Genomic DNA, 12,347 nt, shown 5'->3' on the forward strand with positions numbered 1-12,347 from the left:
TTTGCTGCAGTGGTCTATTTGCCTGGCCGCCTGTCCTACTATCTTGGGTTTTGAATCCATAGTTCATCTGCAAGGACAACTAAAACAATAAACTCATCTCCGCAGTGAAGCTCTTCAAAAGATTAAAGGAGTTCTAGGCTTATTGTGTCCATCCAAAGACTGTCAAATTTTTTTGACAATGTTTTTCTGGTCTGGCTTTTCGTTTTGCTGTTAATATTGCTTGCTCTTCTAAGTGACAGACATAACTTTAAGTTTTAACTTTGTTCATTTGACAAATAAAAATAGTATGCCATTTTCCTTTTAATTTCTGTTACTATGTGTTTATTCAGATTTTAATGTTTCTTTGGCTCTGAGAATATAAAACCAACTGTTCTTAGTGCTGATTACTCAGCAAAGCAGTGTCTTTGGGCTTTCATTGACAGAGGAGATTCACAGATTGCTCTTCTAGAGCTTATTTTAGGGGCCCTGTTTCTTTGTGTGCACACAAAGTAAACAGTTTTTGCTTTCCGCACAAGGATATGGAAAGCAAGTGCCTAGAGGGTTATTTGGATGAAATCTCTTCAGTATTTTCCTTGTGAGGCAACAGAATACAAGGAATGAGACCAATTTAAAAGGAATGGGGGAAAGGGTGGCTTGCCAAGGTATTAATGTCCTTGTACACTTCTGTTGATGCAGTTGAATTTATGTTTTTTGGGTTTTTTTAGGCTACACCAGAAATTGTGCCCAGAAAGTAGCTTAGCCTTCTAAAATGCTTTTATGTTAATAATGGAAGGAAACAGAATTCCCTTATTTGAAAATTACACTGACATAATTCTACAACAAAGCTGAGAGAAAAAGAGCACAAATTAATGCTTTGGTTGTCTTGATGAATATCATAACCCTTATATATATCTGCAACTTGTGACAGTACGTGGAATGGGGTGCACTGATATAACTGTGCTAGTTGCCTAAGCTTAGCATTTAGACAAACCTCAGATCAAGAACTTAAAGAGTGGCTCCTGACCCTCATGATTGTAGGGGCAGAATGCTCAAACCAGAAAGTTCCTGAAGAAAGCTAATTTTTATTGAGAAAGCAAGCCAAAGCTTGTATGCTAGTCTTAAGCCTTCTTCCTCCACGCCTGGCTCCTGTCATTTTATTGCCTCCTGCTTATTTGAGGCATCTACATACTTCTTAATTATTCACATTTCTAAGTGGTGTGCATCAAAGCAATCCACAGAAAATGGGACAAATACAAAAATGATCACACAACACTACATTAAAATGCTGTTAAAACCTTAAGTTTAGCAAGGTGGGGGGGTGCCTGTCTCATCTCAGGAGAGCATTTCACAGCCTTGACCCCACTATGCTGAATGCCTAGGTAATAGTTACGGGCTGTTAATCTGAGCAAGGGGGGATCAACAACACAGACTCCCCCCACAAGATCTTTGTGATCAGGCCAGGATATAAAAGATCAGGTGGTTTTTAAGATTTACCGCCCCCATGTTAAGGTGCTTGTAATTTAATTTTCCAAGAGAAAAAACCCGCCCCAAATCCTGCACATTGATTCCACTCTAGCTTCTGTGTTTCTACTAACCTCAAGTGTGAAAGCTAAGCGGGTATCATTTTGGTCAGCCTGAATGGGTTCCATCACTTCCAGATTGCCTAGCTGGGCTTGTATGGCATATGAGTTCCAAAAAAAGAAGAGCAGACATATAAATTCATATGGGAGGAATTGTAGCTCAATGGTACAAGAAGGCCCAGGTTACAATCAGGCACATCATCAATCAAAAGAACCAGATAGCAAGTAATGGGAAAGGACTCTGGCTGAAACCTCAAAAAAACACAGCTTGTCAGAACAGATGATGATGCGCTAGGCAAGTTGAGCTATCCTGTCTTTTCCCTTTCAGTACCCACTACATGCACACCTCCCCCAAATCTTCTGGGGACATACAAGGGCCCACAGCTAGGAGAAAATAAAGTCTTGCTGTGCAAGAAGAAATCTGACGACACTGGACGTCGCCCATTATTTACAGAGTATATTTTGAGTGTAGAACACAGTATCCTTTCTTAAATACATTTTGTACAGAGTTTTAATTATTCAAATACAGGCAATCCTTGTTTTGCTCACATTGGCAGGGCCCGCGTAAAGGGTTTGGCCCTTTTAGTGACGTTTTTGTGTCACTTCCAGGTCTGGCACTGGGTGTGCATGTGCGATTGGATGAACATCAGTCGGTCGTTGCCTGTAATACATGAAAAGCACTTGTTTCTGGACTTCAACTAGAGCACCAAAGCTCAGTGGCAGGACACCTGCCTGGCATGCAGAAGGTCACAGACTCAATCCCTGGCATCTCCGGGTAGGGCTAGGAAGGAGTCCTGCCTGGGAACCTGGCAAGGCACTGCCAGTCAGTGTAGACAATATTCAGATAGACCAATGGTCTGAATCAGTAGAAGGAAGCTGCATATGTGCCTATAGTAAGATTTTGGTTATTAGATCCGATTATCCAAAAATTGCAGCAATATTACCAGTGGAGTGGGAAAGAATTCTTGCGCTTAAGTTTTTTTAACTGCTTAAAAAAACGAGAAAGCACAGAAATCCATAAAGTATCAAGATTTTATTTTTCTCCTTGGAAAGTTATCATGTGAGATGTTTTCTTTAAAACAGCAGCAAGCAGAACATACAAACTGAGGGAAAAGTGGCAGCGCAGGTAACTTGGTTTGGCTAATGCCCACTCGTGTACGAAATGTACACTGGATTTCTGAGCACCCTTGTGTGTGTTTTTCTTTAAGTGTATAAGGCAGTGGTTTTTCAGTAAGTAAACTTTATATATTTATAAGTTTATATATATATATATTTATATATTATATATAGTTTCAATCACAATTTTGGAGCTTCACATGCAAATTAAAATAAAATGTACAACTCAGATGTAACAGCCATCTTTTTTTCCTGTCTCTACAGCAAAGAAGCATCTAATCGGGGACAAATTCCAACACTAATAACAGTAAAAAAGGGAGGAAGAAGTGGGGAAAACAACCCTCAGACGAGGCATGGTAGGCATGAGAGCTTGAGTGAAAACGATGGAAATTCTAGTGAAGATGCCTCCCATTCAGAGGAAGGGGAAAGAAGGGTGGTTATCAACAGGTGCTTTCAGTCAGTTGCCCCTCTTTACTCTATCCTAAGTAGCTCCACGTCAAAAATCAGAGTAGCGTTGGGAGGGATAACTCCGGGGTGCCCCATGGGTCCATACGCCATGTCAGGTGTACAGGTCAACTTTGCTCTTTGTCCTAGGCTCATCTGGCATTTTTTTAAAACGATAGCAAATGGGAGAGAGAAAACGAGAAGCAAAAGAAAAGATCAGAACATGTCAGCAACGCAAGCATTTCAAGATGCGCTGTATGTTAAAAAAAGAGTGGTTACAGTGAGGAAGTCACAGGTCCATAATCTCCATCTTTTAAGTAATAGCGGTCAAGATACCATGCCGGAGGGGCGACTAACCTGTGGCGCTCTAGGTGCTGTTGGACTACAAGTCCCATCATCCCTGACTACTGGGCTGCTAGGAAATGGAGTCCAACAACCTCTGGAGAGCCAATGCTTGCCATCTAGCAACCAAACACCACCAGAAGAACGCAGGAATTTGCAGTAGTGCTATGCAGAATGGTACTTTGGCCAATCTGCCAACAGGTGGGAATTATATATTAATGGCATCACAGTAATTCCCAATACAACAATCCACTAGGTGGAGCCAACAGACACTTGACCAAGGCAAGCAATTAATTGCGGGATATCAATGAGAGGTTGGATGTCTTAGGATGGAAGAAACTGCACTCCTAGAAACAATTTCATTGGTGTAAGCATGACTGAACATAATGGAATGAACCTCTGAGTAAAACACACGAGGGTGGAAAAGTGCAGTCTTAAAAGTAAGGTATTCCTCACACACACTGAATAATTTTCTCTGCCACACTCCACCGGGAGGTTGTATATTTGGTAATATAGCAGCTTCAGGAATCTAAAAGGTAAAGCTCTGCTCCAGGAAGAGCAGAAGCAGCTGCAGAGGCACTCAGTTGATCATACACCTGAGGAAGATGCAGTCATGAACAAATTCACTGCACTAAATTCAGACTTTGCCCAGGATGTTTAAGGCCTATTCACATTGGCTGTATGGACTCCCAGCTGACTGAGCCTGCAAGAAGGCAGTTGTCAAGCATGTTGCTTAGACTGAATTTACGATGCACTACGGTGAACCTAAATCACTGGTTGATTAATTTTAAAAGGTGCTATTTGATTCATTCCTTAAATTACTGCAAATGTAGGTGCTATTTGATTCATTCCTTAAATTACTGCAAATGTAGGTTCTGGAGCATTTTCAGATGTGCAGCAAAAGTTGATCTCTGCTGAATTCATGGTGATAGTGGGAACATAGCCAATTGATGCTCCAACAGGCTGAAGCAGGAAGTGCTGGAGTAATGCCCTTGGGTTCCAAAACTTTAAAGTGCAATCCTAGGCATGTCTACTCAGAATCAAATCCCACTGAGTTAAACTAGACTTCCTATCAGGTAAGTGTGTACATAGGATTGCAGCCATATCCTGCTGAATGCTATTTATATTCAAAGCAGCATACAAGTTCATGCACATTACGCTCCGCTCCGAGACTATAAATATGACACTCTTCCCACCCTTCCTATGATGTTAACCCCTCATTGTTGTACTTGTTCTATCAGTTCTGAAAAGAGCATCAGCATAATCCTGCATACCTGTGCAGTACCTTCCTCAAATCCTTTAATGACCTCTTGCCTGCCGATCTTGAACCTGAAAGGCTTGTTTCGATCTCGGGACGAATCAAACTTCTTTCCGTTCTGTAGCATTCCTGCCAGAACACAAAAACAGATCCTGTTCCAGTCAAGCCTGCTGAGTTTCTGAGATGGTGGCACATTTGAAAAATGGCTGCCAAAGTCTGAACAAAACAGGTATGCTCTGTTGGTCTTTAAAGGCTAGGCTAGGAAACCCACATACGGAGGCTGCTAAGAGTTAACTGCAATATCCCCATGACAGTGGTTTGTTACTGTAGTTATCTGGGTGGTGGTAATTCAGGCCTAGAGCTCACTACCAAGTCTTGGGTCACCTAATGCTGGACACTAAAAAGTAATATTTTGCTCCCTTGGTGCTGGTCTGTTGCAAGACAGTTCCAGCTGCACTATAACAGGACTGCATTTATCCTTCAAATTCCAGACCATGAATGAGTGACCAATTTCTTACAATTGCGTGACCCTCCCAGCAATGCTGTTGCATGCGAAGACCCCCTAGAGTCATCCAGAAAAATGGGCAACTAGGGCAGCCGACACAAGACTATCTGGTTACAGACAAACAAGCTGCACTTTATATATTCAAGAGAAAAGATGACACAAGCAAATAAGGAAACAAAAAAACAGAAGTTCTCAATATTACTGCTACCAATAAAACAAGAGAGGCTTTTAATTTTTAAAAACACTGGAATATGAATTTTGTATATTTATGCCAAAACGCTTGGGAGCCATGATGGACTTTCTAATGTGAAAACAAAATAAAAAAATTCCTTCCAGTAGCGCCTTAAAGACCAACTAAGTTAGTTCTTGGTATGAGCTTTCGTGTGCATGCACACTTCTTCAGATATACTGAAACAGAAGTCACCAGACCCTTCTATATAGTGAGAAGGTGGGGAGGGGTATTACCACCCTTCTATATAGTAAGAAGGTGGGGAGGGGTATTACCACCCTTCTGAGTAATACCCCTCCCCACCTTCTCACTATATAGAAGGGTCTGGTGACTTCTGTTTCAGTGTATCTGAAGAAGTGTGCATGCACACGAAAGCTCATACCAAGAACTAACTTAGTTGGTCTTTAAGGTGCTACTGGAAGGAATTTTTTTATTTTGTTTTGACTATGGCAGACCAACACGGCTACCTATCTGTAACTGTTTCTAATGTGAAAAGAGTTAAAATTCTAGGCATCAGCCAAGAGAGAAAACAATGATAAATAATAATTTTATAGACTGCTGTCATGTCCCTCCCTTGCTTGCCTTTGTTCTAAACTAACGTGTGCGTACCTTTTAATCAAATTGATTGCACAGCAATACCAGTATGTTTCCCTTTCAAATAGCACATGTTCCTGAAATCAAGAACAAATAGAAATTGGCAAGCCAGAATACACTCTGTAAAGTCTGACCTTGCATTATGCAGGTTGAAACAAAGCCTAGAAACTTCAGTGGACAGCTGCTTAATGTATAAACTTTTTCTACTAAAGGCCAGTGCGACCACACTCAGCATCACTAGAAACAAAAGAAATGTGCAAGAGAAACCAGTGGAAACACGAAAAAATGTTAGTTGAAATGGCACACACATATATACACAGCATAACAAACACACACAAAATGACAGAAAAAATAGGAAAAGGATTAAGGCTTTCATTAGCATTCCCCAAATATATGGGGTGTTCCTGCCAGCCAAAATGAGTGCCAGGTGTGCCTCTGTGCCCAGTGGAGCCAATAAAAGTCTTTGTATCTAAGCATAAAATGAATCCTATCACTTAAGGGAGATCATCATTTAAGTGGGGAAGCATGTTCAGTCCAAAGGGGCCGCATTCCCTTGTGGGCAACTTTCCAGGGGCCACATATCAGTGGTGGGTGGGGCCAGAGGCAAAATTGGGTTGAGCAATGAATGTAAACTTTACATTTGTATATTAGGGTAGTTTCCACACATATTCTATCCTCCATCCAGGAAAGCAAGAGGCATGATCAGAGCAAGGGTAATTGTGTGGCCTAAGGGGAGTCCTGAGGGCTAGGCAGAGAGGCCTAAATGGCCACGTTCAGATTTCAGGTTCCCCATGCCCAACATAAAGGCATGGAAATAGAGGGTTCCCCAGCTGCATAGTGGAAAACTTTGCTGTGGGAGATACCGGGTGATGCCCTGTAGTGGCCCTGTTCTGGATGGGTATCATAGTACATATTAACCTGGTCCTGGGGAAATCCTTAAATTTCTCAGTTGCTCATACTTTACTCAATTATATTCCAATGCTGTGGGCCTTAACGAAGGGGCAACCTAATGTTCCCTGTCCTCTCCCACCTGAAAAAGCTATCCTTAGCAGGTGGCATAAACAGAACAAACATTTGGACATTTGAGATCCATACTTGGAATTGTCTGAATGAAGTAGAAGCCCAGAGGCTCTGCTGGAGCCTATTCCCCGCCCTTTTCATCCCCCTTCAAATAAATGTCATGGCAAGAGACTAGAAGAACAATAGGTAAATATACCTCACCAAGAGCTTCCAAAATTAAGTGGAACTTAAGAGTCAAAATAAGGGACGCGGGTGGCGCTGTGGGTTAAACCATAGAGCCTAGGACTTGCTGATCAGAAGGTTGGTGGTTCGAATACCCGCGACAGGGTGAGCTCCCGTTGCTCAGTCCCTGCTCCTGCCCACCTTGCAGTTCGAAAGCACGTCAAGGTGCAAGTAGATAAATAGGTACCACTCCGGCGGGAAGGTAAACGGCGTTTACGTATGCTGCTCTGGTTCGCCAGAAGCGGCTTAGTCATGCTGGCCACATGACCCGGAAGCTGTACGCCAGCTCCCTCGGCCAATAAAGCGAGATGAGCGCCGCAACCCCAGAGTCAGTCACGACTGGACCTAATGGTCAGGGGTCCCTTTACCTTTAAGAGTCAAAATAGATGTGACATGGTAGCTTTTTCTCGTTTAATTATGTATCTGCCCCACTGGTGCCTAAAGAGAGGGGTAATGTCTCTCAGTTCATTCATAGCCCACCTTTCCACCAAGGAGCTCAAAGGGCATACATAGTTCTCCTTCTCCGCATTTTAGCCTCAGAACTACACTGAGAGTTAGTTTAGGGCGAGACTGTGATTACCAGACTACCACTAAGTCACCCAGTGAGCTTTATGGCATAGCAGGAATTTGAATCCTGGTCTCCCAGTCCCTAGTCCAACACTTTAACCATGACACCTCACTGGTCCATTCTACTTTGAAAGAGATCTGTGGCTGAGGGAGCCAAACACTCCCTCATCTTACCTTCCTGGCTAATGTCATTCAATAAACCTTTTCTCAAACATGGTTCCAGTGCTATACTTGAGCTGACCTTGGAAAAAATGTATCTGGGGTGACAGAATGTGAAGTAGTAAGACAGGAAAGTTTCAACTCCACTTATCCACATATCCCTTCCTTGTAAGTGAATGGAGCATGCTTAATATCAAACACAGCAGCCCCCCCCCCCATCACATCTTGCTCAGCATATGACTAATTCCTTAGCTAATACTGTCTACTGATAATATGGCTGAAGGGCAGTCACACCTCAATTAAGGCTGAGATGCTTAACTGTACCAGATACAGCTGCACTGGTGACATGCTGACTCATCCCAGAAACTCAGAATCTCAAGGATACTTGAAAAAAAATTATCTGCAAAGAGACAGTATGAACATCTGCCAAAAATCCAAATATAGCTGCAGCTGTTTTGAACCACAGTCTAAAGGAATGCAGGAACACAGACCTTTGTGCTTCTATTCTGAATACAGTGAGTATGTGCTTTACCTGGTCAGGGGAAGTTATTCACTCATGCTGTTTCCAGGTAAGATTCTCATTTTTGCGAATCTCAATTGCAATAAGAATACATTGTCGGTTGTGATTTTGGGAATGACTATTCTGCCACTTGCTATTAATAGTCCTTGCTGCGAGCCAATCAGCATTTTAACAACCCAATATGGCTTCGGCTTCTGAGTTGCTTGTCATCTCCAGCACAGACAGTCACCGAGTGCAAGTTTTTGCAAGGCTTGCAAGTTAAATGCTCCTGCTCATGTCCTCTTTTGATCCATGTAGCACGTAGGGACTTTGCATTGAGCCTTTGGCTGCTTTGACAACTTTGCTTCAGAGACATCAACCAGCAATCCTGCAGCACTGGATAATGTGTCTGTAATTAACATTACGAGAGGCCTTGGGACATTTAGGTGCTGAAACGGGAATATGATGAAATCGAGTGGCGACAGAGCTCACTTTGCAGAACAGGGTTTCAAATAATTCACCAGGATGGTCAAAATATGCTTAACATTGCTGTGTTTCTAGTCCATTTCATGTCACCTGCCCTTTATTTGTTGAAAAAAGATTTTATTCTCCTCAGTTGATTATATTGTGTTCATATGTGCATAAACAAGCCAACCCAATTTTTATAATTATCACTTATCAGCCACTAAGTTACAGTCAAACAAATATGATTATAAATTGCAATTTACGGGACGCAGGTGGCGCTGTGGGTTAAAGCCTCAGCGTCTAGGGCTTGCCGATCGAAAGGTCGGCGGTTCGAATCCCTGCGGCGGGGTGCGCTCCCGCTGCTTGGTCCCAGCGCCTGCCAACCTAGCAGTTCGAAAGCACCTCCGGGTGCAAGTAGATAAATAGGGACCGCTTACCAGCGGGAAGGTAAACGGCGTTTCCGTGTGCGGCTCTGGCTCGCCAGAGCAGCGATGTCACGCTGGCCACGTGACCCGGAAGTGTCTCCGGACAGCGCTGGCCCCTGGCCTCTTGAGTGAGATGGGCGCACAACCCCAGAGTCTGTCAAGACTGGCCCGTACGGGCAGGGGTACCTTTACCTTTACCTTTATAAGAATATTAGAAATTAACAACATAGCAAAAGAGAAGGATATGTGTGTGCATTGTCACACATTCACAGTCATACTTAGAATGGGTTATTGTGTGCTAGCATCATTGGTAAGAAGATTTAATATAAGCAGTAAATGTAAATATAAACTGTGGACGTCCCACTACCCCAAGCAAATAAGTGAGGCAGGGGGAGAAGAAATAAGAGAGAGGTTGCAGGTCTCGATCAGATGACAACATGTTGCCAAGCATCCCAGGAAGACTCAGGTATGCTTTCTTTGAACTATTTTGCATTTAGCCCAAGACAGGACACATTTGACAGATCACATAATCCTTGACTTAAATTGTTTTTATACATTATTTTCCCCCATTTGGGGGGGGGGGGGAATCAAGCTGGATTATGAAAAATCAGGAGACATGTAAAACCAGAAACTGATCATATAGAGAAGGAGGAGTTCAGAGAAACCCCTAGCATGTCAACAACACATGTGAGAAGTCTGCTGAATCATGCCCCTCACGGCCCATTCTGCTCCATTTGCATTTAGCTAGGGTGCAGAGGAGCCCTATAGACATGCCTACATTTACGCATGGAGTCCTCAAGCTAAGGGGATTCTGGGTTCTTTCACATGGAAGAGAACATATTGCACACACATTGGTAGCTGCTTACTTGAGGTCTCTTCTCACGTTGGCTGAATGCCTAGTGGGGAACACAGCCAGAGAACGCATCAACAACGGGCAAAGTTAACACACAGCTCCAGAGCCCTTCTTTCACATGTGCTTTGAAAACGTGAATGGGTTCATCAGAACCTCTGCCTGCTATATAAAGATGGTTGTGTTGACATCTCCATATCCTGGGCCGGAACTGATCGTGCAAGGACTAGGAAGTCCTACCCACCCTGCACACAGCTGCCATTTAAATTTTAGTGATGGTGCTGATCCCTTGTTGGGGCCGGGGGAGTTTAACTCAGTCACACTGCCCTCCCACTACTGAATCAGGGACAGGCCTATTGAACTATACGTGGCACTGTTTTGTTCATGCATAGCTGCCATGAAATGACAAGTAGTGGCAGAGAAGTAAAGTTCCTTTGACCACTATGTTGAATCAAGCAGCATGAATAAGCCACATAGCAATGAGCTGAAAACTGAGATAGCTGAAAGGCAATACCAGATTTTAAAGGGAAAGTATTTGTTATTTCACCTGCCAACTGGCCCTTTGCTCACTCATCTGTGAGGCCATTGGGTTGGGGCTGGGAAGAGGATGCGAGTATGGTGACAATGGAGGGAGCTGCCATCTTTTCTCTTGGCACTGATAATGCCTACAGTCTGATCAACAGAGCTGAGATGCTCTTTTACAACAGGTTTGTCTGGGAAAATCAGGCCTGAGTACCATGTCTGCAATCAAACCCACAATAATAGTAACAGTATTTTATTGATCCTCCCAGACTATGACAGTCTCCAATTCTCTCTAGACCACATACAGAAAACAATACCAATAACCAGCTGGACTGATAGTCCTCTAGTCTGATATCTATTTAACGTATCAACAAAAGTTGTTGACCGACAGTCTTGATTTGTTGTACACAGCGAACAAGTAACTGGGCACTTTAAAATGCACATGTGGTATGCACAGCTGATGAGACCAGTTAAATGAATGACACCTTCTATTGCAGCGTGAACACGGAGTAGTAGTTTGGTGGTTAAGCAAATTATGAGGCTATTCCACCTTGAGCACTGATGCAACTTAACTGCCTAAAAAGCACAATCTGGGAAAGAGTTTAGTCACATTCAACTCACCCAAGGGTCTCAGGTAAACCATGGTATCTAAGCCATAGCCCCTACTGTCTTCTGCAAGAAGGGGATAATATGATCCTACCTGAAAATGTTGTTGTAAGAAATATTGAGATAATGTATGGAGAATGTTTTGAAAACTCAGGACTATATTAATGTGAGGTATGAGTTATTGTTACTGAATACTGCTTGTGGCATGATTCAGAAATGTGATTTAACCCTTGCAACATTTTGCCTTGCTGCAATCTGTATTTTCATTTTTGTGGTTATGAGCAGCTGCTGCTCAGTTATTTATTTATTAGCCCAATGGATTCCTAGACGTGTAGGAGACAGTTACAAAGCCATGCAAGAGACACACTTTAGGGTTTCAGGAAATCCTAATCTGCACTGCCAGAAAACATGATGTTATAGACCATGTTTTGCAAATATGCAAAGAAGGAGCTACACTTTTATTTGAACCTGTCAAAATTAGAAAGTTCAGTCTTTTCCATTTCTCTAGATAATAATGTCAGTCAAAGCCACAAATCAAAGTCCTAGGTGGTCTATTGTTTCCTAGCTTTAATGCAATCTCTCTGGGTGGGTATATAGCAATTTCACCACACATACGCGTGCACCTGATGAGGGCTTCCAATCCCCCTAACTATTTGGCAAGATAACAGAGGCAAGCATGCTATCCTGAGGTTAGCAAGCTCACAAGGGGAGGGGGTGCTGGTCATCTGTGAGTATGCCTAAAAGGTAAGTAAAAAGAGAGTTTGTGTTTTGGAAGCATTTTTTATGTTCTTGACAGACAGACAATCCTCTCCAGGGATGAACTTTGGGAAACAGCTTCTGCTACTCTAGATGGCCCTTTGACCAGAGCAATTTTGTAGCATTTAAAAATGTGTTTTCATTATTTTCTTTCTTTCTTTCTTTTTACAAATAAGATGACAAATGATTTTTGTTGTTGTTTAAGATGT

General features: G+C 42.7%; 1 protein-coding gene across 4 annotated transcripts in view; it reads right to left on the reverse strand.

Annotated features, from left to right (window-relative positions):
• Positions 1-2,577: 2,577 nt before the first annotated feature.
• FKBP1B (FKBP prolyl isomerase 1B) overlaps positions 2,578-12,347 on the reverse strand; it is a 52,119-nt gene continuing 42,349 nt past the window's right edge. For 3 of the 4 annotated variants that reach the window (XM_079970215.1, XM_079970216.1, XM_079970213.1), the window contains 2 exons: positions 4,736-4,848; positions 2,578-3,275 (listed from right to left, as the gene is read on the reverse strand). In XM_079970215.1, the coding sequence (XP_079826341.1) occupies positions 3,147-3,275; positions 4,736-4,846 (240 nt within the window). In that variant the 5' untranslated portion in view covers positions 4,847-4,848 and the 3' untranslated portion in view covers positions 2,578-3,146. Of the gene's footprint in view, positions 3,276-4,735; positions 4,849-6,181; positions 6,285-12,347 lie in introns of all 4 variants that reach the window. The other variant, XM_079970214.1, reaches the window with a different exon arrangement.

Source organism: Podarcis cretensis (assembly GCF_951804945.1).
Source record: "Podarcis cretensis genome assembly, chromosome: 3".
NCBI classification, from domain to species: domain Eukaryota; kingdom Metazoa; phylum Chordata; class Lepidosauria; order Squamata; family Lacertidae; genus Podarcis; species Podarcis cretensis.